This window comes from Macaca thibetana, chromosome 14 (genome assembly GCF_024542745.1).
Source record: "Macaca thibetana thibetana isolate TM-01 chromosome 14, ASM2454274v1, whole genome shotgun sequence".
Taxonomy (NCBI): Eukaryota; Metazoa; Chordata; class Mammalia; order Primates; family Cercopithecidae; genus Macaca; species Macaca thibetana.
Window position 1 is genome coordinate 17013072 of NC_065591.1, and position 27485 is coordinate 17040556.

At 39.2% G+C, this 27485-nt stretch overlaps 2 protein-coding genes across 2 annotated transcripts; both read right to left on the reverse strand.

The window, feature by feature from the left end:
- Positions 1-1389: 1389 nt before the first annotated feature.
- Positions 1390-2300, reverse strand: LOC126936432 (olfactory receptor 4C6-like). Its single transcript, XM_050759228.1, is given in 2 exon segments — positions 1390-1898; positions 1901-2300. Coding segments are annotated over 2 exon segments (909 nt in total).
- Positions 2301-10828: 8528 nt separating this feature from the next.
- Positions 10829-11819, reverse strand: LOC126936165 (olfactory receptor 140-like). Its single transcript, XM_050758621.1, has one exon. It carries the CDS (start codon positions 11750-11752, stop codon positions 10829-10831), a length of 924 nt encoding a protein of 307 aa, XP_050614578.1. The 5' UTR covers positions 11753-11819.
- Between the last annotated feature and the right edge of the window lie 15666 nt (positions 11820-27485).

Consider the following 27485-nt stretch of genomic DNA (forward strand, 5'->3'; position numbering starts at 1 on the left):
CTGAAACTTTAAAACTGGGTAATGGGCAGAGATTGGAACAGTTTTGAGGCCTTAGAAAAAGACAGGAAGATGAGGGAAAGTTTGGAACTTCCTAAAGACTTGTTGAATAGTTGCAATCAAAATGCTGATAGTGATATGGACAGTGAAATCCAGACTGAGGTGGTCTCAGGTGGAGATGAGGAACTTACTGTGGAGTAGAGTAAAGGTCATTCTTGCTATATTTTATCAAAGAGACTGGTATTGTGCCCCTGCTCTAGAGAGCTGTTAAACTTTGAACTTGAGAGAGATGATTTAGAGATCTGAGAGTTTTAAAAAGGGGAGTTTCCCTGTACAAGCTCTCTTTTCTTGTCTGCCACCATGTGAGACATGCCTTTTACCTTCTGCCATGATTGTGAGGCTTCCCCAGCCACATGGATTTGTAAGTCCATTAAACTTCTTCCTTTTTTAAATGCCCAGTCTTGGGTGTGTCTTTATCAACAGCATGAAAATGAATTAACACAGGATGTGATTATTATAAATTTAAGCATCGCTTTAATTTCTGTAAACTCAATAAACTAATGATTAAAAAGTAATAGCTTTCTCTGATCAGAACCCTGCCTACCTTTCATATCCCACCTTGCACTGCATTTCCCCTTGTCCACTGTGCACTGAATTTTGGACCTTCTTTACTTCAGGCTAGTGACTGCCTTAGGGTTTCTGCACAACCTTTTCTCTTTTGCCTAGAATGCACATCCAGTTGAAATGCTTAAAGTTTGTTCTATCTCATCATTGAAATCTCAGTTTAGAAATTCCTCACAGAAAAGCCCCCATGTCCACCTAACTAGAATTATAACTAGTTGTGCAACACCACTTTGTTACAGTTTTCTGAGAATCAATTATCTGTATGATTTTATTTTCATTTCTATATGTCATCTCCTGAACTAAAATGTAAGTTCCAACACATGATGAAAACATATTTTCTTGTTTAACACTGTATACCCAGTTCCTGGAAGAGTATGTGAAACTTTTTACAAACTCAGCAAATATTCTTCAATGAATGAATGAACCTAGTAATTATTTCATATAATTGGCGATTGCCCATATATATTTTAGTTTTAAAATAAACATTTTTATTTAAACATTGTGTTTTTTTTCAAATATTGTAACACATGTAGTCTCAGCTACTTGGGGGCTGACACAGAAGGACTGCTTGAGCTCGGGATGCTGAGGCTGAAGTGAGACCTGATTGTGCCACTGCACTCCAGCCTGGGAGACAAAGTGAGACCCTGTCTCCAAATGAAAAAATTTTTTTAAAATGCCTCTGGCTCCTGTGTATCCAGTGGATTAGAGGGAATGAGGAGGGTAAAACCTTACTGGTCTTACATTAAAAATTTACTCTTAGCATGTAAGCTAGTGACCACCTAGGGTCCCCTGTTTCATCCACAGTTTTCTTACGACATTTTTTACCTTGATTTTCCTCAGGGTGTAGATCAGCAGACTTAACATGGGTGCAACAACAGTAAAGGAAATAGCCATTTCCTTGTCTATGGGGTAAGTGACCACAGGCCTTATGTACAAGAAAATACATGCCACGAAGAACAAGATGACCACTGTGAGGTGGGAGCCACAGGTGGAGAGGGCTTTGCATTGACCTATAGAGCTGCAAGACTTCAAGGAGCACAGGACGACCATGTAGGATGCAATTAGGATAAGGAAGATGGCCATACTCATCACCCCACTGTTGAGGAGGACTAAGAGACCCGGGATGTGGGTGTCCATGCAGGCGAGTTTCAACAATGGAAACAAATCACATATAAAATGGTCAATTATATTCGGACCACAGAAGAGTATTTGATCTATGATAAAAAGCTGTATTGTGGCATGCATGAATCCCCCCATCCAAGCTTCTACCAACAGCAGCACTCCCGTGGACTCATGACGGTTGCGTAGTGCAGGGGCTTACAGTCACAGACTATCACAGTGAGAAGGATGATCCCTACACCACCAAAGAAATACTCTGCAAAAAGCTGGGTCATGCAGCCTTCGAGAGAAATGGTAGTGTTCTCAGATAAAGAGTCCACAGTCATCTTAGGGGCAATGACAGAAGAGTAGGTGGCATCCATGAGAGACAAGGAAGTAAGGAAAAAGTACATAGATGACCTCAGACTCCGACTTGCAGCCAGAGTCACCACAATGAATAGATTTCCCAACACTGTGGTCACACACATGGCGAGAAACAAAGCAGAGAATATTTTCCTTAGTTCTGGATTTTTTGTAATGCCCAAAAGAATGAATTCAGTCTCATTATTTGAAGTCCCCATTTAAGACGGGCTGATGAAAGCATATTGTTCTGAGCTGAAAAATCTTCAAAATCGGTATTACTTTTAATTACTAATCAACAGGTATGTTGGGTATTTTTGATACTCTGTCTCACACCCTCTTAACCTACCTTTTTTCTTTAGTTGTTGCTACAGAAAACAGCTGCTAGGAATTAAAACCTTGCAGCAGCTTCATCCTACTGATCCCCACAATGACGCCTCCTTTCACTGGTGCAGCTCTCTTGCGTTCTGTTGTGCTGCTTGCTGCTGTGACACATAGGAGACACTGCCTCATCATTCTGGTGTACACATCTGAAAATATGAAGGAAATAACACATTTGACCATCAGTAACTAGGAGCCAATTGATAAATGGTAATCACCTTAACACCATCTTGGGTTAACTTTCTTTCCTTCCCTGTTCACTCTCCCCAATACCTTCATTCTGTTTTCTGAAATAAACTACTTATATACAAGATGTTCTCTTAGCCTTTGCTTTTGGGTAACTCCAAGCTAGGATGCTGACATTCATTTCATTAACACACCCAAGAAAATGTCATATAAATTTTCACTTATTTATTCCATACATTTATTGAGCACCTAGAACATGCTAGCTGAGAGCTGGTTAAGAGCCTTGTAGGCTCTTGATGACATTGATACTGTGTCATTAAATTCACAGCACAGTTCACATGCCAAAGATTATTCACTTATTAACAACTATACTTTTTTATCTACATGTCTTTTTTTCCAAATTTGATTATCATTATTATTACATGTTTCTGATATTCAGTTAGTCCCTACTATGTCAGAGTCAGTGGAATATCCTATGAGACACTCTTAGATATTCGATACTGAGGCTTAGAGAGGTGAAAAAAAGTGATGCAATTTCCCACAACTAGTAAACACTGAAGTAAACCTCAAATCCAGCTTTTCCTTACTCTAAAATTCATACTAACAACAATCTGTATTGCTTATTTTATAATATTGAATGCTGAAAATGGGACGAGATATTGTCCTTCATAATATAATTTCATTTTCATAACAATCCAGTAAGATAGATTTATGCTTCCTGGGATTATTTTATTCAACACTTCTGTAATAAAATCCAATGACGATCCCATAATTAAGAGCATATTCTCATTATATATATGTATATTGGAATATGTATGTTCCAATCCTGAAAGTAGAAGGTACAGTGATTAACTGAGTTTTCAAGTATTCTAATCATTGTCCAGATATGCTTATTAAAGCAAATTTAATCTGAAGCCTCTTTCTGTGCTCCAAGAAGATTCAGATCTACAACTTAACTGACACCATCCCTGCACATGAGTCTAAATCAGTCTAAATCATTCTGTGAATAATGTACATCCATATCACTCCTCCTTCATTACTCACTTTCTCACTTCCAATTTTCCTTATGAAAGGCTGCTACCAGATAAAGGATTCTAAAGAATAATCAAAATATCAATTCAAAACTTGTATTTTGTACTCACTATGTATCGTCAATGAACTGCATCTGTTACATGCATAATTGCATTTATTTTTTGTATCCTACAAGATGTGTACTATAAAAGATCACATCTTCAGGATGAGGAAACTGAGGCTTGGAGATATTAAACATCTCATCTAAGATAAGTGGGAATTATGAATTTAGGTAATCTCATCTTGAAGCATAAGTTCTGTATCTTTATGCTGTATCTCTGAAGAAGTGAACAGCAGCCTCAGCTGGCTAAATGCAATTGCTAGCACAGCCAAATGACATGGTAAGGGAACTGATTCAGTAAGTAGCAAATTGATCTTTGTTAAAGACACTTAAATAGAGGTTGTGTGCCACTTGGTTAGAATGTATCAGAGACCATTGCTTTAAATGGAGATGTAAACTCTGTTTCCTAAGACTTTTCTAAACACCTAGAGGCCTATTCTTAGTATTCTACACTTTACTAAATAGACAGCTACCAAAAGGTTTTTTTGTAGATCAATAATAGGTACTAACCCCAGCCTCTCCCACCTGCAGCCCAAGAACTTCTAAAGTTCTTGAATAGTTCTAATGAAGTGGAGAGAACACAATCCTGGAAATCAGTGCAACTGGATTTCATTCTTTTGTTGTCCGTCTAACTCCTAGAACATGTTGTTACATTACTCACTTCTCTGGGTCTCAGTTTATATCCTCATCTGCAGTGTGAGCTGGGTGTAGTAGATGAGTGGAATGCTAGGAATTCAAAGAAGCTGTCTCAGGGACTTTGTCCTTTCCAAACTCAGCAGCTTACCTCTTATCTGTATTAAGCATTTACACTTTCAAGTAAGATTTTCTTTGAGCAATCTCAAGACCTAAAATATTTTTAAATGGTGTACACTATACAATAATAATAATAATGACCTTTTGCCTTAAAATCTATGAATCTATCATATTTTATTTCACTACTAATATATATCTCCACTTCTCAGCCTGACATCCAAGCCTCTTTCCCACAGTAATCAACCTCTTTTTTGTGGTCTTCCTCCACTGCAGTCAAACGCAACTCTTACTGCCAGAGCCTCAGCCAGTCTTGCACAGTGGAAAAGTTCGTAGATCCAGAGGGATCAGACTTAGCTCTCTGGCCCAATCTGCCACTTACTGACAACAAAAACTTCAAACCTTGTGAAAATAAAACAATGCAATCATAATTAAAGTCAATGTACAAAGCACTCACTATTTCAGGGTACTGTGCGAAGATTTTCATGATTTTTTCTTTTAATATCACAAAAGCCACATGAGATAGACACTATTGCTATGCTTACTTTCTGCTGCAGTGGATAGTTTTGGGTACCTAGTGAAGCTGATTAAGCCTGTGGGTGAGTATGTCATCAAGTTCACAGCACAGGCCACTAACCTCTGTGCTCTACAATCTATCCAAGAATTTTGTGTCTGCCTCACAGCACTTTCACCGGAATTACAGGAAGTTACAAGCATAAGAATGTTTGGAGAGCACTTTTCAGATAGTCATCATTATTATTTTCCATTCACATAAGCTCACGACCTCCTCCTGCCTCTGCCCTCTGTTAACAGAGGGCCCTCTATTACCCCTTCTCCTTAATGCCTCACTTCCTCCCCAATGTCTGCCATCATCCTGGATATGTGTTACATGCACCTGTAGAGGTTGCATATTGACAATAATTAAATTGTCTTTTTTGTTAATGTTTTTCATGTCATGTTGACTTTATCTTCTTCTGGGCGTGCTTAAGGGTGTCTAATTTATTCTCTTTCCACCACATTTCTAATGCTGTGCTGTGTACGTACTTAACGTTTAATTAAATTAATTAAATCTATGCAATTGATTTCATCCAAGGAAAACCGCACTGAACCGTGGGGCCCAGGCAATGGCAGTGCCAGTCTCTGCCTCCAGGAGCGAAAGTGCTGTTGTCAGGGGTTAATTTTGATAGCTTGCCAAAAAGATTAAAGCAAAGCAAGCTACAAATTGTTGACAAAGTCTCTGAGATTTGAGATTCTGAGATCTATATTTGCATATACAAATAAAACAAGCAAATTAATAGACATCTTAAGCATAATATAATAGTGCATCTAATTAAGTGATTCAATTATTTTAACAGTTTCAAAATAGTAGCTCAAATTAATAGGAATATGTTTAATGCTCAAATAAAAATTTAAGGCCATCACCAAGGTTCATTTGGTGTCTGGTGTCATCTCTGTGACTCCCAAAAGCCAGTTACCTGATGATCCCGCTAAGTAGAAGGCAGAGATTATGCAAGAAAACTTTCTTAAGATCATGTCAGAGAGACAGAAAGTCTGGCCCCATCCAGGACGTACTCATGTGAACTTTCTTGTACAGAAGAGCTAGGACCCATGACACAGTAGAGTGTCTAAGTCAGGACCCGGCCAAAAAATAAATCATCTCATCATTTAATGGAAAGTTGACAGGGCTAGAGTTTCTGGGGATTTTAAAGAAACATGTAAAATAGTTGCTCTAAGTGTCCAAGAACTTAAATGAAAAACAACTCTTGTGCTGGTTGGCGAAGAAGCTTAAATTTTATCTAAATAGGAAAAGTTACCAACAAAGGTAGCCAGCTAAGCTGTCTACAAAATCATTCATGGGACTACACTTGCCATTTCGCTGCACTTTGAGCTCAATTTGTAAAGAGCTTCCAATCCACATTTCAGAAGAAATATCATTAATAAGATGTCCATCTTTCAGTCCTAGGCCTGGGCTATAAGAGGGCAGAGTGCCACTCTGAAATAGCACAGAATTCCACAATGTGCAGACTTGCCTCATTCCAACCGCCTCCCTTTGAGGCTGTGTCTCTGTTGACTGAGAAGCTAATCACAGTACATCACCCCTGCAGTGACTGGGTTTTTCCAAGGGGCAGAGCTTCACTGGAGCCAAGCCAAGCTGATGCTTCACAAGCACAAAACTAGATCATGGTATTCCCCATTCAATGATTTTCTCCTCAGCTACCCTCTGTCCTTCAGTAACAGAATGGCCACACAATTATCCTGCCTGACAGCATAGATGAAGAAACGCGAGTACTACTTCTCTGGGCCACCTAGCAAGTATCAGGACATAATTTTTTAATACCTAGTCTGATGCTCTCTTCATGTTTTCAGACCATTCTTGAAATTGTGTCACATCTAACTGCAGGATAGCTGCCATTCTTAAGAATTTAAAAATGAACCTCAGCCAGAAAAACAATATGGGCTAAATTCCTTCTCACTCCATAACAGTTAGTATTCTTAAATAATATGGCTTTAATTTTCAAAATATTTGGAGTTATAGCCTTCATTCTTTTTTCTTTTCTGAGGCAGCATCCCACTTTGTACCCAGGCTGAAGTACAGTGGCAGGATCATGGCTCACTGCAGCCTCGACCTCCTGAAGCTCAAGCGATCCTCCTGCCTCAGCCTTCCGAGATGCTGGGACTACAGGCGGGCACCACCATGCCTGGCTAATTTTTGTGTTTTTAGCAGAGACAGGGTTTTGCCGTGTTGCCCAGGCTGGTCTCAAACTCTTGGGTTCAAGTGGTCTTCCCACCTTGGCCTCCCAAAGTGCTGGAATTACAGGTGTAAGCCCCACCGTGTCTGGCCTATAGCCTTCATTCTTTTTCTACCTTCAATAGTAGTAAAATTATTATTCTACATTTGCAATATATTTCACAGGTTACAACCGGTTCACTAACATATTTGACTGAATACCCTAGAAGTATCCTGCGAAGGGAGAGGCCCTCAATTTAACTGGATCTGAGCTCACAGGTGATGGGTCAACCTCTGCACTTGAATTATCTTTTCCATGCACCAAAGGTACTCTGTGTTCTTACCTAACCATGTAGACACGGATGAAAGTAATGATCTTCAACTTTTTTTCTTCCTTATTTTCCTTCTGAGGAGGCTTTTTAGATGTTTTGTTCTCCTAATGACCCTGCCTCTGAAATTGAACACCACAGATATACTATCCACCAATTTACGTATTTTATTTTATCTGTATTAGTCCATTCTCACACCACTATAAAGAAATACCTGAGACTGGGTAATTTATAAAGAAAAAGAGACGTACTTGGCTCACGGTTCTGTAGGCTGTACAGGAAGCATAGCAGCTTCTGCCTGTGGTGGTGGGGACGGGGGTGGTCTCAGGAAGCTTCCAATCATGGCAGAAGGCAAAGTGTGTAAAAAACCTAACAATACGTATGCTTCATAGTCGGCCTTAACAATAATAAGCTCACTCCCCTTATCTAAATAATGCCTAGTATTTTACTGAATTGAATGTTTAGATTAAACCATAGCATCCTTATACATCAGATCCAAATATTATTTTTCTGCTTAATTTATAGGGGGAAATGTACATACTTACTTTTAGATCATTTTATTTTTTTTTTTTTTTTTTTTTTTTGATTTTAGTCTTTTCACCCAGGCTGGAGTGCAGTGGCCCGATCTTGGCTAGCTCCGCCTCCCGGGTTCCCAGCCATTCTCCTGAAGTTGGTCCTCATGAGAGAGTTTTTTTTGTATTTTTAGTAGAGACGGGCTTTCATGTTGATCCACCCGCCTCCCAAAGTATGGGTAAGCACCAGAAATAATCAGATTGAAGTTGGTCCTCATGAGAGACTCTTGATGATGGGTACAAAGGGATATCTAACACTCTTTAAAATTCTTTATAAACCGGCAGGACTTCATCCACTGAGAATGCCAGGTTTACTTACATTTCTTCTTTTGGTTTTACACCTTCCAAGTTTGTTGTGAACAATTTATAATTTGTGTCTCACTAATCTTCTCACCCCCCACTGAGCACTTGGTGTAGCTCCTAAGACACAATCATTGACCTTAGTTTCCATCCTCAAACCTTTCTTTTTGAGTTAGAATAGAAATAACATTTTCGCAACACTTTTCTCAACACTTTTCTTAACACTTTCTCAACTATCCCTATCCCTGGCTTACACTCAACCATGCCCTCACAATCATGATACAAAGTGAACCACAAATTATTTCATCTAGATTCTGTTGAAATATTTAAATCTCACCAGTAATTGCAAATTTAATTATTTTTATTAGATTAAGTGCTTATTATATCATCTTTTGGGCCTAGGTTTTGTGAGAAAAAATCTATTTCTTATGAATTTGAAACTTTCATGCATAAGCTGAAACACACAGTCATCCCCCCACCCAAAATAACGGAAATTCCATGTTCTGGCATTACTGTATGCTCAAATCATGGAAGAAATAGGTCAAGATGACCAGTGAGCTTGAGAAAGATAATATTTGTGAAAAGTAACTGTGTTACAGTCAGAGAAACTTTGATTCATGAAATGTTTTATAGTAACATAGAATGGTCTGGTATTTTCCATTTGTATATAGGAACATTACTGCTGAAATATATTTCAGTAGTAATATATATTACATGTTATAAAAGGCTACAACAAATTTGGCATCATCTTTCTTGAAGGACAAAGTGAATCACTAAGATTACATATAAATTTCTTATCTATGGATATAAATGTACCATAAACAACTGTTTTATTTGAAGTAGGACTGAGATTTGGAAGACCTAGAGTCAAATTTTGTTGCTGAAACTCAGATGTGTGATCTGAGACAAGCAAATTTGTGTACCTATCCTAACTTTCATTTGTTTCTCTATAAAATGGGGGCAGTAATCTTGAAACTGGCAATTTAGTGTATGGTTTCAGTCACCTAACTGAAGTGAACGCGTCTGATAAATAATAAGACACTCATTTAATATAAATATATGTAGCATATCTGATGAGCAATAACTTTGGAAACTTAGCATATGCCTTTTTGAGATTAAATACAAGAATGTTTAATCTTGCTGCTTCAAATGGCTTCTCAAATCTTAGTGAAGAAAACAAAACAAAGTCCTTTATATTCAAGAAAAACTGTGAGCTATGAGGAGATTTAAGAAAATCAGAACAAACTAAGTGTAATCTCAGAATTTCCAGCTTATTTTTCATGACAAGGAAAAAATTTTTAAGATAGGTTATTAAGTATGGCTTTCTTTTTTGTGGGTATCTCTCTTTGCTTTCAGTAGATTCATGATGAGAGAGAGAGAAGAAAGGAGGAGGAAGGAAGGGAAGGGAAGAGAAGGGAGGGAAGGGAAGGAAAAGGAAGGGGAGAGGAGGGGAGGGGAGAGGAGGGGGGGAGAGAGAGGAGGGGAGGAGGGAGGGAGGAAAGAAAGAGAAGAAGGAAGGAAGGAAGGAAAGAAAGAGAAAGAAAGGAAGAAAGAAAGAAAGAAAAGAAAAGAAAAGAAGAAAAGAGAAAGAAAGAGAAGGAAGGAAGGAAAGAAAAGAAAAAAGAAAGAAGAAAGAAGCAAAAAAAGAAAAGAAGGAAGGAAGAGAAGGAAGGAAGGAAGGAAGGAAGGAAGGAAGGAAGGAAGAAAAAGAAAGAAGAAAGAAAGAAAGAAAGAAAGAAAGAAAGAAAGAAAGAAAGAAGAAAAGAAAAGAAAAGGAAAGAAAGAAAGAAGGAAAGGAGAGAGAAGGAAACAGAGAGAGAGAGAAAGGGAGGGAAGGAACAAATTAGCAATGGAAGAAAATCACCAGTGGTTCTTTTGCTCCTCAATTGTCACCCTCCATCTACTCATGTCTAAGGATTTCTAGCTTCTTTATTTTGCTTTACCAAGAGCCAACCAAAATTTTTAAAAGTTCTGAGATCAAGATTCTATGCAAAAGCCAATTTCACATATGTAACATATGTATGAAGCAAACATGTTAGCAAAGTACAGTGAGACTCTAGAAAAAAAACATACTCCAAAATTATAAAGCTAGGGATTTACAGTTGTTCTTTCCATTGCATATCCAGAATCAATGCACAGGAACATAAAATATTGGTAAAGTATGTTAAAGGCTATCAAAATAGCTAGCAAAAAGACCTAGCCAATATTAAGTGCTCAATAAATGTTAGTTTCTGGGGTTCTTTTTAAATTGTTTGCTTCTTTGTTTTGTTTTTGTCAATGATCTGTAAATTTGTGAATAGTCTCGCACAATTTACCACATATTTACCTCCCTATTTACACATATCATCACCTTCTTGCCATTATGCACAGATTAAGTTACTCTCTTCAACAAGCTCCTCATGGCATTTTTTACCTCTGTGTTTCTCACGGTGTAAATTACAGGATTTAACATGGGAGTGAGGATTGCAAAGAATACAGTCACCAACTTGTCCACAGAGTAGGTGACCACAGGACGCATGTAGGTGAATATGCAAGGCGCAAAAAAGAGTACAACCACAGCAAAGTGGGAACCACAGGTGGAGAGGGCTTTGCGCCGTCCTTCAGAGCTATGGGATTTCAGGGAGCTCAGGATAACTATGTAGGAGATGAGGAGCATGGAAAAGATGAGCAAGCACATGGCTCCACTGTTGGCTGCCACCATCATCCCAAGTCTGTAGGTGTCTCTGCAGGCAAGTTTCAACAATGGGAAGAGGTCACACATAAAGTGGTCAATGACATTGGGACCACAGAAGGGCAAGTTAGTCATGAAAAGAATCTGCACAGCGGCATGCAGGATGCCTCCAATCCAGGCTATCACCACCAGAAGGTGGCAGATCCCTTGTCGCATAATGGTTGTGTAGTGCAGGGGCTTGCAGATGGCCACATAGCGGTCATAGGCCATGACAATAAGGAGGATGATCTCTGAGCCTCCCAGCAAGTGCTCCACAAAGAGCTGAGTCAGGCAGCCAGCCAAGGAAATAGTTGTCCTCTGGTAGAGCAGGTCGGTGATCATTTTGGGGGTGGTGACAGAGGTGTAGGAGGCATCTATAAAGGATAAGTAAGTGAGAAAGAAGTACATGGGTGATGAAAGTGTGGGGCTGGAGGAGATGGTAATGACAATGAACAGGTTGGCAAGCACAGTAAATAGGAAAATAAATAAAAAGACAATAAAGAGTATTTTCTGCAAGTGTGGATTCTGTGTGAGCCCCAAGAGAGTGAATTCAGTCACATTGTTGGGAGGCTTGAGGTCATCCATTCAGAGAGTAATACTTTCCAGGGGTCTGAATTACCTACAAGAGATAAAGAAAGATTATCTATTAATCATTAAAGGATTGCAGTCTGAATTTCACAGTATAGAGATAGGGTAGTTAACTGTGGAGCATGTCTTTGGCTTCCCTCACCCCACTAATTATTTAAATTATTCATTTTTACTTCCTCCATAATGCTTTCAGTCTCTTCAGATCCCTAGTCTTATCACCTGCAAAACATCTATAAGGCAACAGTTCCCATGTAGTTTGCTGAGAACATACTTGACTACACACATGAGATCTGGATTCTTCCTCTTGTTCCAACTCCATGTGACTTTGCTAAGTTGTTCCCATGTCCCATGCTTCTGAGCCATCCTCTACATCTGTGAGTTTACAAACTGTAGCTGTGAGATTGATTTTGTAAGCTATAAAGTGTTGCACACAGGTAAGGATTATTCTCTCTTCCCGTAAATTTGCATTTGAACCCACAGCTCTAAGTGGGAGAAAGATGTGGTCAAGAAATGTTCATCATAAGTAGGCAGATTAGGGAAACGTAAGTTGTCAGAGACACACTCTCCCTAGCACCCGCCATAACAAATATGCTATTCATGTTGCTTTCCTCACTGCACCTATGCGGTGGTTGACAAAGTATCTTCAGTGCCTGGCAACTACCAGGTAATGAATCCATGCTTGGTGAATTCCCCTACATTTCCCTTCCTACATCTCCATGTGTAAAAATGCATGTGTTTCCCCAGCCCATAAACCTAGGAATTTAAGTACTCTTATCCTCCCACTCTGTTTATTCATGCTCTCTACCTCAAGAGAACATAAACAAACTTTTGAAAGGAAGATGCATTCCAGTTTAATAGTTTCTATCATATAATATAGGGTGAGGATGGAAGTATCAATTGCCTGCAGGAAAGACTATGTACTGGGTAATTTGACTTTCAAGATAATTACGATTTTTTTTTTTTTTTTGACAAAGTCTCGCTCTGTTGCCCAGGCTGGAGTGCAGTGGTACAATCTCGGCTCACTGCAACCTTCACTTCCCCAGTTCAAGCAATTCTCCTGCCTCAGACTCCCGAGTATCTGGATTACAGGTGCATACCACAACTCCCAGCTAATTTTTTGTATTTTTAGTAGAGATGGGGTTTCATCATCTTGTCAAGACTGGTCTTAAACTCCCGACCTCAGGTGATCCACTCGCCTTGGCCTCCCAAAGTGTTGGGATTATAGGTGTGAGCCACCATGCCCGGTCATGTTCTTTAATTAATATTTTTTATTCCTCAAAATTATGTTCCACATACAATTTAACACAGTCCCAACTCAGTAAATTTAAAACTTCAATAGACTGGTATGTATATATAAAGAAACTCTTGGAGACATTTTTCAGTCCATAATCTGTCAAAGCCAAAGAACCCGTTATTTTCAAAGTTATAAAATAGAAACTCAATGTAGAGAACAGAAATAGACTGCTAGATAAGATAAAGTACTATACAGATATATACACACACACACACAAACACAAACATATAAAATCTACTAGTTACTATAAGTAAGTATCTATGACTTACATATTCACTCATTCAGCAAATACTTATTGGACACTACATATTCTTGTACTTTTGCCCGTATAAAATCATAAATATGTTCCTGACAAAACCCTTTTGTCAGCTCTCCCTTGACAGTTTATTACCACATAACAACAATTCACCTACTCACAAGATGAATAATCCCTTCTACTACTTTATTTCTGCTGTTTACATTCTCATGCCTTTTCCTCCCACTCTTCCCTAATATCCATCGTACATCACTCTTGGTTTGAGAAAACTGCATCATTAATACAATAGGAAAAATTATCCCAGTTTGGAGACATGCACTTCCCAAAAATATGAAAACAAGGCTGAGCATGGTGGCTCACGCCTGTAATCCCAACACTTTGAGAGGCTGAAGTGGGTGGCTCACGAGGTCAGGAGTTCAAGACCAGCCTGGCCAACATGGTGAAACCCCGTGTCTACCAAAAATACAAAAATTAGCTGGGATAGTGGCAGATGCCTGTAATCCCAGCTCCTTGGGAGACTGAGGCAGGAGAATCGCTTGAACCTGGGAGGCAGAGGTTGCAGTGAGCCGAGATCGCTCCATTGCACTCTAGCCTGGGCAAGAGTGCGAGACTCCATCTCAAAAAAAAAAGAAAAAAGAAAACATAAATATAACAAAATGTATTCTGTGAACTATATTTTTCTTTTGAAAAAATAAGTGGATAAAGGGGTTTATTTTTTAATTGTTCAGGACAAAACTCATGTACATATGTGAAAGCAAAGTGCAGCCGCTTCATCTTTTTTTCTTATTCTGAGGTCGACTCCCAAGCAGATCTGAAAGAGTATGGTGTGTGTAAAGTAAGAGAAGACATAATAAACCTGATCTAAAAATAAATATGAATAAATTAAAGTCACCTTGTCTTTTTCCTTGGACTTCACCATATTTTTTCTAAGAATAAATCCTGAAACAAAATATTTTAAAAAGAGAAAAATCATTCAGTACTAATATGTTCAACAAAATTATTAAAAGCTGCAAAAAACTTAGGAACTCCATGGAATGTCTCCCATTAGAGAAGTGGAGAAGTAAGATATAGTGAGCCTCTCAGAATCATGTGTAGCTTTTAACAATGTTCTTAAAATTTGTGTAATATCAAATGAAAATTTTTACGTTGTAACATTAAGTGGGGAAAATGTGGACACAAATTTGAATACATAATATGATTCTAATTAATTTAAACATATATCAATAGAAAAAAAAGACCTTAAAATATTTTTTCTTCTAAAGTGGTGGGATTACAGTTGATTCTATCTTTCTTGATACTTTACATATAGAAGAAGAGACTTAAACCTTAAATTGATGGGGAAGAAGGGTGATTTTTAAGGTCCATTTAATCCTGAGATTCTATATTTATACTATTTCTTAAAAAACAAATCTCACCTATTAACTTGTCTGGCATAGCTCCATGGCCAGAGCCCCAGGCAGCTGTTAGGTCATCAAGAAGTGAAGTTGTAAGATAAAAAATGCCAACTAGCTCAGCTCCAGTAGGTCTTTGTGGATTTATAAATGGCATCTTTGGATAGTACCTTCCTCTTGAGTCTCAGAAGTGCTACCACACGTCCTCTTTGCAGGCAAATTCTGCAAAGTTTCTTAGCTGTGGTTAATTAGACCTCACGGGTGTTTCACTATTATTAGCAGACCTTGCCTACAGCCTAATTAGTTCACATTGCTTAACAGAACACGAGAGGAGAATGTTTGCAGCATTTATCTTTAATTGTAACTCCTTGCTTAGGTCTGCATGAATATTAATCACATTGTGTCAAAAAAAAAAAAAGTTGACCACTTATAAGTTTGGAGATTTGATAATGTATCAAATAAACTTAGTAGGGAGTCTGGATATTTGGTATTGTATAAATTAAACATTTGGATGGGTAACTGACTTAAATTTTTCATTATAATATTTCCTTATTAACCTATCTTTCATGATTATCATAATTTTAATCTGTTTTCAGATGTAAATTAAGTGACAGTAATGACTGCTAATAGCGGCACTTCACATCAGTCATAGCTGACAGTACTTCAAAGTACTTGTTTCTCATGCTAATTCTGGAATCAGATTAACACGACAATGATGAAAATAATTACATTCTTAAATTATATTCAGAGCAGTAAAATTCATTTATTTCAGTCATTTAAATTTAATCTAACAATATACCTACGGCATGGGAAAGATATAGGCATCAGTATTCCTTCTTTACAACTTGGAAAACTAAATCAAGGAATTAGAACCTCATCTGCCAAGGCAAAATTAGAAGCCAAGCCTCCTAAATTCTGGGCCAGGATCCTTATTCTTAAATTATTGTTTTACAACCAATGTGTCATGAAATTTTTATGTTGTTGCCAATTGTGAAGCATGTTAGAATTATCTACTAGTAGAAATATTTACCTAGTGTAGTGCCATGATAATAATATTCATGAGGGTAGGTGGCAAAGAAAGTTTGAATGAGGGTTTGAAACTTTCTAAAGAACTATAATAAATATGGATTTTGCTAAGGTGTCATCTGTGAAAATGTTTTGAACTGTCTCAAGTCTGGAGTGAAAGCACACAGCCAGATCAGAGAATTTGCATGTACTTACAAGGTCATCATGCCCAACCTAATAAAACATTAAACTCTCTTCATCATGGCCCATTAAGTGGCCAGCCAGCCTCTAAATAGCTAAGAATGGTGATAGATAAGAGTTCTCTGGAATCCCTACACCTGAGTCAAGCACCCAAGATCCCGGAGTAGCACGGAGTGAAGAAAGGACAGTCTACAGAGTTAGGTCCCAGTCAAAGAGTGTTGAACATAAAGGTAACTTTTCAAAAGAGGAGTTCCTGGAGCTATAAGAAAAAGTCTGTTTCCAGAATACAAGTCCAAAAAGTAAGCGGGAAAAAAACTGAAGAGACAGCAACACAGATTTTTCCAACTAAAACGGTAAGCTGAAATAAGCAAAAAAATTAAATATGGATCAGATCACAATTGGTAAGAAACCAGTTGAGTGTAAATTTAACATTTGACAGATCCAAGTCAGGAGCTAATTAAACAAAAAGAAGGCATCTGACCGTGTTCTTATGGGCAGTTTAATGCACTTCAATAGACTCAAGAACACATTCTCAAAGTAACAAAACACTCAAGAGCAGAGCTCATATTTTCTTAGTCCAATCTAAAGTCCCTTTTATCCCAGGAGGACATCTCGTAAGTTGCTTATTAAAAATTGAAAAGTTCAGAGTTGTATTCAGCGGCTGGCCTACAGACACACAATCACTCAAAACCCTTCCAGTTTCCCTCTTCTAGTTGTAGAAGAAAATATAGCAATATTTGTGATACTAAATATCTTAGTATGGACATAATCACAGAACTTGTAAACACCTTCTAAAAGTTCTAAGTAAACTACTTGTAGAAATAGGGAGAGCTATTTAAGGTCGTGGAATGAATACAGTGGAACAGTAAGAAATAAACCCATGTCTTCTGAAGCTGGTGTTTCCATCATGTTTCCACAATCATGATATACTTGCTCAATATTGTCACATCACGGAGTCTACAGAATTTTTAATAAAACATATGGTAACCATGAGTTAGGAGGCTGGATTTTTCTGTCCAAAGAGGTAGCTATAAACGTATCTATGAGATATATATTTGTATTTTGGTAACAGGCTACATTTTTTAAAAGATCCAAAAGTTATTCATAACAAAATCTTGTAAGTAAGGTAAGTTGTTTAACTGAGAAATATTTTTGTTGGTCAACCATGAATAACTCCTGTTTTCTTTCTGTATATTTCATGAACCATCTCCTAAAGCAGTTTTCAAAAAGGATTTCATATTCAGGGAGCTAAGCTGAAAGCCAGCTTTTTAATAGCGAAATTGCTTTATGATTATATTTTACTATGTACTGCTGAAAAAAATTATTTATTGACACTAATAATTTTTAATCTAATACATTTTCACTTTTTATGATACATATCAAAAATAGTTTTATATACCATACCATACCATAATAAAATAGTAGTCCCAAGGAATTCTGTCTAATGAAAATATCACAGGATGCAGAGTAAGAATATTTGGGCTCAAAGACAATGTGCATGTTCTATAATTTAGTTATTTAATCTTGCTGATCCTCTATTTCTTCTGTAAAAATAAGAAAATTAGATTTCAATTTTACATGGCTATTGTGACCAAGTAAGGACACTAAAAATTTTGCATAGCTTTAAATGCAATTCAGTTTTTGTTGATTTTTATTTAGTTTCTAGAATTAGATAGCCAACCATGTCCTCTTTGGTCCATTAAGGTGACTATAGCGTGTGGCACCCGAACTATTAACTTCTGACCTAGGGCTAGCTTATTGGCATCTTCTGTAAGGATTGTGGTAGCTGCCAATGCCCTGAGGCAGTGGGGGCAACCTAAGGCCACCAAGTCCAGTCTTTTGGATAAGTATGCTACCGGCTGATGCCAAGAGGCCAACAACTGAGTTAAGACTCCGACTGCCATTTTGTTTATCCACATACAAAAAGAAGGGCTTTTTTACATCTGGCAACCCTAGTGCCAGGGCCTAGATAAGAGCTTCCTTTATATGCTTGAAGGCATTTTCCTGTTCCTTTTCGCATAGGACGGGGTCTCTTTTCCTACCTTTGTTAACCTCATGTAAGGACCTTGCTATAGGGGAAAAGTTTGGAATCCAGATTCAGCAGAATCCCACTGCTTCTAGAAATTCCCTGACCTGCTTCCTTTAACTGGGGTAGGCAATGCACATACAGCCTCCTAGCATGCACTTTCAAGCCTGCGTTGGCCTTGGGATACCATGAATCCTAGATATCTAACTTCCCAAAAACAGACTTTTGCCTTGTCCTTGGACACTTTATACCCAGCTTCACACAGCAGGTGAAGAAGCCTCTCTGTTCCTTGGAGGCATTCCTCCCTCCTGAGGGCAGCGAATAACAAATCATCAAGGTATTGTAATAGCACACAATTGTCACGAGGTGGCACAAAAGCCTCAAGATCTATAGCCAAAGCGTACTCAAAGATGGTAGGAGAATTCGTAAAGCCTTGAGGCAGCCTTGTCCAGATACATTGTGATTGCCTTCTCCACTGGAAGGCAAATATAGGCTGACTTTGGGGAGAAAGCCTCAAACAAAAGAAGGCATTCTTTAAGTCCAGACATGTGAACCAAGCGGCATCAACAGGACTCTGTGCCAGCATTGCGTATGGGTTGGGTACTATGGCATGGATAGTGACAGTGGCCTTGTTTACTGCCCAGAAGTCCTGCGCTGGCCTGTATTCCCCATTTGGTTTGCACACAAGCAGCAGAGGAGTATTCCATGAGGACTTGCATTTTACTATAATCGCATGCATATAAAGCTGATTTAGGTGCTTTGTTATTCCATCCATTGCCTCTCTGGGTAGTGGGTATTGACGGACTCACACTAGGGCAGCATGAGGGTTAAGGTCTACTACCACCAGGAGTCTGTTTGCAGCAAGTTCAGGGCAGTCGTCCTCCGCCCATACACCCGGTACCTTGAAAAGCATCCCCCACATATTGCGTAGGTCTGGCTCCGGTGGCCATCTGGCACACAGTTCATAGAGCTGCCATTCCTCAACTCTTGGGACAGTCACGGTCAATACCATCGCCTTAGATTTTCCAAACTCCAGAGTCTTATTTTCTTTAGGTTTAAAGGAAATTTATGCCTGAAGTTTCTGGACTCAGTCTCTCCTCCAACAAGGGCACTGAACAATTTGGCATATATAGAAACTCATGCTGCACTTCTTGTCCCCCAAAAACACATCTCCCGGATTTGCAAAAAGGTCTCTTTTCTTTGGCCCCAGGAGCCCCTATGATAGTAGCCCCAAGACTCCTCCTCAGATGAAACCAGCCTCTCTCATGTCCCAGGTAAGCCTAGTTAGGCTCCCACATTCACACACATACACACACCACTCCTATCCCAGGACATCTCATGGGACTAAATAAGCCTCTCTCGTGTCCTGGGCAGGTTCACACACACCCGCACACTCCCAGTTCCTGTCTCCAGATGGGACGAACCACTTTCGCTTTGTTAGTGAGTATATGAGGTTCATCCAAATTGGCAAGCCACTGCTGCCACCCCCAGCCACTCTGGGTTGGATTAGTGGTTGTTCCCTGGGAGGTGATCAAGTTCTCCTTCATCCTTATGGAACGGGCTTCCCTGCCTTGGGCCCTTGCTCCTTACCCTGGTTCCTGAAGTGCTGGTATCATCCTGCAACCCCATCCCCAGTTCCGTTGTGCTGCTGGGCAGGCCACTGGGACACAGGGAGAGCTGGTATCCTTCCAGGTGAAGCTCCCCTGTGGTGCACCTTGGATGCCGAGTCTGCCCCAGTCCCGGGGCTCTAGTCCCGCAGGCAAAGGAGACGGTAAATCGGTGTCTCCTATCCCAGGCAAGCCCCTAGAAATGTTGCGGGATTTTTAAGGAATCAGAGAGACCAATGGGGTTCAGGAGGATATTTATTATTTAGGTGGACTAGCCCAGTTGGATTAACATCCAAAGGACTGAGTCCTGAACAAAGAAGTTACCTTTTAAGCATTTTGTGGGGCAGGAGGAGATCTGTGCAGGGGGAAGCATATTACAGAAGCGAGAAACAAAGGCAGTTATTCAATCGATTGAGCCACGCATTACATCATTTCTTACTTTTCAAGGAAAAACATGTTTCGTGACTTGAGTTTATCTATCTAGTGACCTTGCAGCTGCATATCTAGGGAAACGGGGTCTTCACAATCCCTGGGAAGGGAGGAGAGATAAGACTTACTAGCCACAGAAAAACAGGCAGTTAATTTTTAAAGGACTCCAGCTCTTTCTCTTTCTCAGGGGGAATTGGGTTTTCTTACATACAACTGAGTTTCTGCTTACACGCTCTTTAATTTCTTTTAATTTAATTCTTTTAATTCCTGTTGCAATAAGAAAGGAAATAAATCATTGAATCAAAGAGATATCTACATCCTCATTTTTTATTGCAGCACTATTCCCAATAGTCAAGACATGGAATCAACCTAATTGTCCAACAACAGATGGATGGATAAAGGAAATGTGGTCTATATACAACACGCAATACTATGCAGCCATAAAAAAAACAACAAAATTTTGTCATTCATTACAATATAGATGGAACTGGAGGAAATTAAGTGAAATAAGCCAGGAACAGAAAGTTAAACTCCACATGTTCTCACTCATATGTTCTCACTCATATGTGGAAGCTAAAAGGAGCTGATCTCATAGGTGTCAAAAGTAGAACAGAGAATACTAGAGGCTGGGAAGGGTAGTGGGAAGGGAGGGATAGCAAGAGATTCACTAAAGGCTACAAAATTACAGATGGATAGGAGGAATAAATTCTAGTGTTCCATGCTACTGTCAGATGACTATAGTTAACAACAGTACATTATAGTTAACAACAGTATATATATTATATATTAATATATATTATATAGTACAACATATGTTATATTATGTAGTTCAAAATAGCTAGAAGGAGAATATTGACTGTTCCCAATACATAGAAATGATAATGTTTGAGATGATGGACATGTTAATTACCCTGATCTAATCACCATACATTATACGTATGGAAACGGTACTTTGTACCCCATGAATATGTACAATTATTATTTGACAATTAAAAAACAATTTTAAAAAAAAATTAGTTTCCTGAGTTCCAATCTGTTAGAATAATTCAAACCAAAGGTATTGTTCTGTTTGCTTAATTGATCTATATAATTGCTTGAATTAGCCCCATTGTTTTTCAAGTGAGATATGCCTTTTGGGAAATGAAGATGCTGAGGGATTATAACCAAATACATCCTTTGACTCTGTCCTCTAGAGTCTTAATATATACAGTAGTCCTCTCTTATCTGAGGTTTTTGTTTTGGTTTCTTTGATTTGGTTTAGTTTTTTAGTTTAGGTTTTTGCTTTTTGATTTTTTGTTGTGTTGAGACAGTGTCTCACTCTGTCTCCTGAGCTGGAGTGCAATGGCATGATCTCAGCTCACTGCAACCACTACCACCCAGGCTCAGGTGATCCTCCCATCTCAACTTCCCAAGTAGCTGAGACTACAGGCACACACCACCATGCCTGGCTAATTTTTGTATTTTTTGTATAGATGAGATTTCGCCATGTTGCCCAGGCTGATCTTCTGGGCTCAAGCAATATGCCTGCCTTAGCCTCCCAAAGTGCCACAATTACAGGCATGAGCCACTGTGCCCAGCCTTATCTGAGGTTTTGCTTTCCACAGTTTATCTGTGGTCAACAATGGTCCAAAAATATAAAATATTCCAGAAATTAACATTTCATAAGTTTTTAATTGCAGGCCAATCTGAGTATTATGTTAAGATCATAAGCCACCCTACTCCCTCCTGCCCAGGAAGTGAATCATCCTTTTGTCCAGCATATCCATGCTGTAGATGCCCCCTGCAGATTAGTCCCTTAGTAGCCATCTGAGTTATTAGATTGACAGTTGCAGAATCACAGTGTTTGTGTTCAAGTAACTCTTATTTTACTTAATAATGGCCACAAATAGTGCAAGAGTAGTGATGCTGCCAATTTGGATATGCCAAAGGGAAGCCATAAAGTGCTTCCTTTAAATGAAAAGAAGTTCCCAACTCAATAATAAAAGGAAAAAAAAAAACTCTGCTGAAGTTGCTAAGATCTACAGTTAAAAAAAAAAACTTACATTTGTGAAATTGTGATGAAGGAAAACGAAATTTATGCTAGCTTTGCTGTCACACATCAAATTACAAAAGTAATGGCCATAGTGTGTGATAATGAGATGGGATAGTTCCCTTGACCTCCTTCACAGGCAGGAACTGGAGTGGCTCGTTTCACTCAGTTCACCACTGGCCACTTGTGGGAGGGAACATGCAAGTGAGCAAGTGTGGGAACCAGAGGGAACAAACACTGGAACTGGCTGGTCACTCCTCTCTGGCGGGAGCAGGCTCTATGTAGGCCCCACAGCAGCATCCAAGTGTGTTACAATCAATGCTTTTTCAGCTCTGCCACCCAGGGATGGCCAAGTGCCAACTAGCTCAGTGGAAGGTCAGGGTGGTAGCCCCTGCCGTCTCAGCACCCAGGTCCCTGTACAGTCCACAAAGAATCAGGTCACAAGAACTGTTTGAAAGGTGATGCATGAGGAAGACTTTATTGAGTGGTGGGTGGCTTACAGCAGAAAGAGAGGCTGGAAAGGGGACGGGAAGGTGATCTTTCTCTGAAGCCATACTGTCTGAAGTTAGCCACGTCTATTCATAGTCTCTGATACTCAATAGCTTCTCTGCTCTCCATTCAGCCTCTTGTATCTTCAACACTCAGCTGCCTGTGTTGCCCTGCCAGCTGAAGTCTTTTATGTGCACAGGGTAGGGGTGGGGCAATCAAAAAAGGCAATGTTTGGGTAGAAAAACAGGGTCAGCTGTTTTTACTTAGGGCTGCAGTTCCAGGTTTAAAAGTGGGGTTTAGTCAGGAGCCCAGGCCTTCTGTATGTATAAGTGCTTAGTTAAGATGGAAAAGACATTAAGTTTGTAGGTAAAACCCATGAACATTATCATATTCTGATTTATGGCAATCAAGTTCATTACTATCCATTTCAGGCATCCACTGGGGGTCTTGGAATGTATCCCCTGCTTATAGCAGGGGACTACTATAAAGGAAAATCACAAAAATTGAAGATTAATGATACAAGGTTTTTCAACTTCCACTTCCACACAGATTAAGCCTGTCTCTCCATCTTATTTCTAAGATAAACAATTAAATGAAAATGTGGTAAGAATCACTATCTGCATCTATCAAATTTCTTGTCAGCACTAATTTTTCCAAGTAGACCAAGGATATGGTGCTGCTTTGTGCTTACTATTTGGGGAAAAAAGGTTCATTCCAAATACTTCTACTTGGTCCCTTATACCAAAGTAACTTTACTTCAGAGATCAGGTACCCTATATAGGTACTCTATATGGACATTTATGCATCCATCAAGAATTAAGTTTTGAAAAGCTCCACCTAGATTTCAGAGGATGTCCAAGCAGAAGTTTGCTGCAGGGGTGGAACCCTCATGGAAACCTCTGCTAGGGCAGTGTGGAAGGGAAATGTGAGGTGGGAGCCCCCACACAGAGTCCCCACTGGGGCAGGGCCAAGTGGAGCTGTGAGAAGAGTGCCACCATCCTCCAGAACCTAGAATGGTAGATCCACCAACAGCTTGCACTATGCACCTGGAAAAGACACAGACACTCAATGCCAGCCATGAAAGCAGCTTGGAGGGGGCTGTACCCTTCAAAGCCATAGGGGAAGATCTGCTCAAGGCTGTGGTAGCCCACCTCTTGCATCAGTGTGACCTGGATGTGAGACGTGGAGTCAAATGAGGATATTTTGGAACTTTAAGCTTTAATGACTGCCCTATTGGATTATGGAGTTGCATGTAGCCCCTTTGTTTTGGCCAGTTTCCCCCATTGAAGGGTGTATTTATCCAATGCCTGTACTCCCATTGTATCTAGGAAGTAACCAACTATGCTTTTGATTTTACAGGCTAATAGATGGAAGGGACTTACATTGTTTTAGATGAGACTTTGGACTTGGACATTTGAGTTAATGTTGGAATGAGTTAAGGCTTTAGGGAATGTTGGGAAGGCATGATTGTTTTGAAATGTGAGGACATGAGATTTTGGAGGAGCCAGGGGAGGAATGATATGATTTGGCTGTGTTCTTACCCAAATCTCATCTTGAATTGTAATTCCCGTCATCCCCATGTGTTGTAGAAGAAGTTTGGTGGGAGGTAATTGAATCATGGAGACAGTTACACCCATGCTGCTGTCCTCATGACAGTGAGTGAGTTCCACAGGATCTGATGGTTTTATAAGGGGCTTTTCCCCTTTTGGCTCCTGCCACCATGTGAAGAAGGATATGCTTACTTTCCCTTCTGCCATGATTGAAAGTTTCCTGAGGCCTCCCCAACCATGTTGAATGGTGAGTCAATTAAATCTCTTTCTTTTATAAATTACCCTGTCTCAGGTATATCTTTATTAGCAGTGTGAGAATGTATTAATACGCCAGATATATACCCAAAGGAGAATAATTTGTTCTGCCAATTTAAAAGACACCTGGACTTGTATGTTTATCACAGCTGTATTCACGATAAGAAACACTGGAGTCAACCCAGATGCCCATCAATGATGGAGTAGGTAAAGAAAATGTACATATTCACCATGGACTACTAAAGAGCCATAGAAAAGAATGATATCATGTTCTTTGAAGCAACATGAATGCAGGTGGAATCCATTATTCCAAGTGAATTAACGCAGAAACAGAAAATCAAATAATGCATGTCCTCACTTACAAGTGGGAGCTAAACGTTGGGTACACATGGACATAAAGATCAAAATAGTACACACTGGGGTCTCCAAAAGTGGAAAGGAAGAGTGGAGGCAAAGGTTCAAATTGGATACCATGTTCGTTATTTGAGTGACAGGTTCAATAGAAGTACATACCTCAGTATTACACAATGTATCTATGTAACTAACTTGCACATGTACCGTCAAAACACGTTAAAAAAAGAAATACCAACCTCAGGGTTTTAAATTTATGGTTCAAGCCAAGGACAGGGTTTAGGGAGCTTACTTACGTATCTTAAAAGAGTGTCTTACTTCTTGTATCACAGGACTGACATAGTTGGAAACACATGGGTTAGTGAATTAGAATATAAGTTAGATTCACAGCCTCACTACTTTGCTTATTCGAAACAGAGTGCACAGATTAGGAAAGAGAAAGATCCCTAGTATTGGAATGGGAGCACCGAGGGAGTTTGAATTTCCAAACTCTACTTGAGTTAGTTTTAACAACAGAAGCAGTTCTTCCTCCCTTTATGATAAACCTGGCCTTCCATTGCTTGAAAAAAACTGTTACGTTGGAGATGATTTTGTTCACTTAGTTGGTTGGACTGAAAACTCAATTCAACAGTAGTCTATGTTAAATAAAGCTGAGATTCCAAAAATGTTCACATAAAAAAAAAACTTTTTGGATATAGTATTGTGCACAGCTTGCTCATCTATTTTGTAACTATAGCCACTCTGAAGGCCCAAAGGGCACTTCCTTGACTCAGAAATTAAGAAATACATTAGTGAGCAGACTACTAGCATCACTGAAAACTAATTTGGTGCTAAGTTTTTATAGGTAAGCAATGAACATGTGTGACCTTCCATTGAAGGTCCCTGATTTTACTAGGAATGACAGGATCTTGGAGTGTTTATAGGCAAGGATGTAGAATTTAACCACTGAAGATAAGGCATGCATGCCATCATGATAGTCATAGAATTTAATCGGAATTGTTAAACTCAAAGGGACCATTGGTGTTAAAAGCTGGTCATGGAATCCCTTATGTTCCAACATATCTGGATGATGATGCTCATTGTTATGGGCTGAATTGCGTCCTCCCTCAAATTCATTTGCTGAAGCTTTAAATTCCAATGTGAATGCTTGGGAGATGGGGCTTTAAAAAGGTATTTATATTAAATAGGATCAGAAGGGTGGGGGGGCCTAATCCATTAGAACTCATATCCTTATAAAAAGAAGAGATTCTCCCCTCCCATGGCCACAGAAAAAAAGCCATGTGAGAACACAGTAAGAAGGTGGCCACCTGCAGACCCAGAAGAGACCCCTAGAGCCCTTACCAGTAACCAATCATGCCAGCACATTTATTTTGAGCTTCCAGATTCCAGGACTATGAGAAAATAAATTTCTGTTGTTTAAGCTACCCAGCCTGGGATATTTTGTTATGATAGCCCCAGTAGACTAATACAATGATGATGATAATGGTGGCGGTAATAATATGAAATCTAGATTTGGTGAATAGATGTTTGAAGTGAATCACCATGATGGAAAGTCATGGCTTCTTATCCAATCTCAGATGTGCACAGTTTTCAAATCCAGAGCTTTTTAAATGAAGGTTCAAAAAGCTTAAATAAGAACCTTATGAAAAAGAAAAAATAAATGAAACAAATAAAAAAGAATCTGTAATATCATCACAAAAATGTGGTGTAAATATTTATCCTAAGCTTCCTCTGAGGAATCTGAGACTATTTACAAGAGTAATTGTGCTCCTGGAAAATAAAAATATTCAAATCTTTCTAGAGTTGAATGTAAAAATGATTTGAGCTAAAGCTCATTCCTAGGTGGAAAATATGCCACTGTGACCCCCTAGCCAGAAAGCAGACTTGAAGGTGGAAGAATATGGGCCCAAAGCTCTCACACTGTTGAACGGTTCCTGAATTCACAGGCTTCATGTATTCTGCAGGATGCATAAATGTCTATATAGGGTACCTGATCTCTGAAGTAAAGTTACTTTGGTATGAGGGACCAAGTAGAAGTATTTGGAATGAACCTTTTTTTCCCCAAAGAGTAAGCACAAAGCAGCACCATATCCTTGGGGTACTTGGAAAAATTGGTGCTGACAAGAAATTTGATAGATGCAGAAAGTGATTCTTGCATTTCCAACAAGTTCCCAACAAGTTGTTTGTCTCCATCTGAGACTACCTCAGCTTGACTTCATTGTCCACATCACTGTCAGCATTTTGATCAAAACCATCCAACAAGTCTCTAGGCAGTTCCAAACTTTCCCATATTTTTCTGTTTTCTTCTGAACCCTCCAGACTGATCAACCTCTTGCCTGTTACCCAATTCCAAAGTTGCTTCCATATTTTTGGGTATCTTTACAGCAGTATCCCAATACTCCTGGTACCAATTTACTGTATTAGTCCATTTTCACACTGCTACTAAAGACATACCTGGGACTGGGTAATTTATAAAGGAAAAAGGTTTAATTGGCTCACAGTTCAGCTTTGCTGGGGAGGCCTCAGGAAACCTCCAATAATGATGGACGGGGAAGCAAACAGGTCCTTCTTCATATGGCGGCAGGAAAGAGAACTGCCAAGCAAAAGGGGTAAAAGCGCCTTATAAAACCATCAAACCTTGTGAGAACTTACTACTATCACAAGAACAGCATCATGGGAACTGCCACCATGATTGAATTACCTCCCACCATGTCTCTTCCATGACACATGGGGATTCTGGGGATTACAATTCAAGATGAGATTTGGGTAAGAACACAGCCACACTATATCACCCAGTAAAGGGATTGATGCTTCAAATGGTAGTTCTATTTTTAGTTCCTTGAGAAA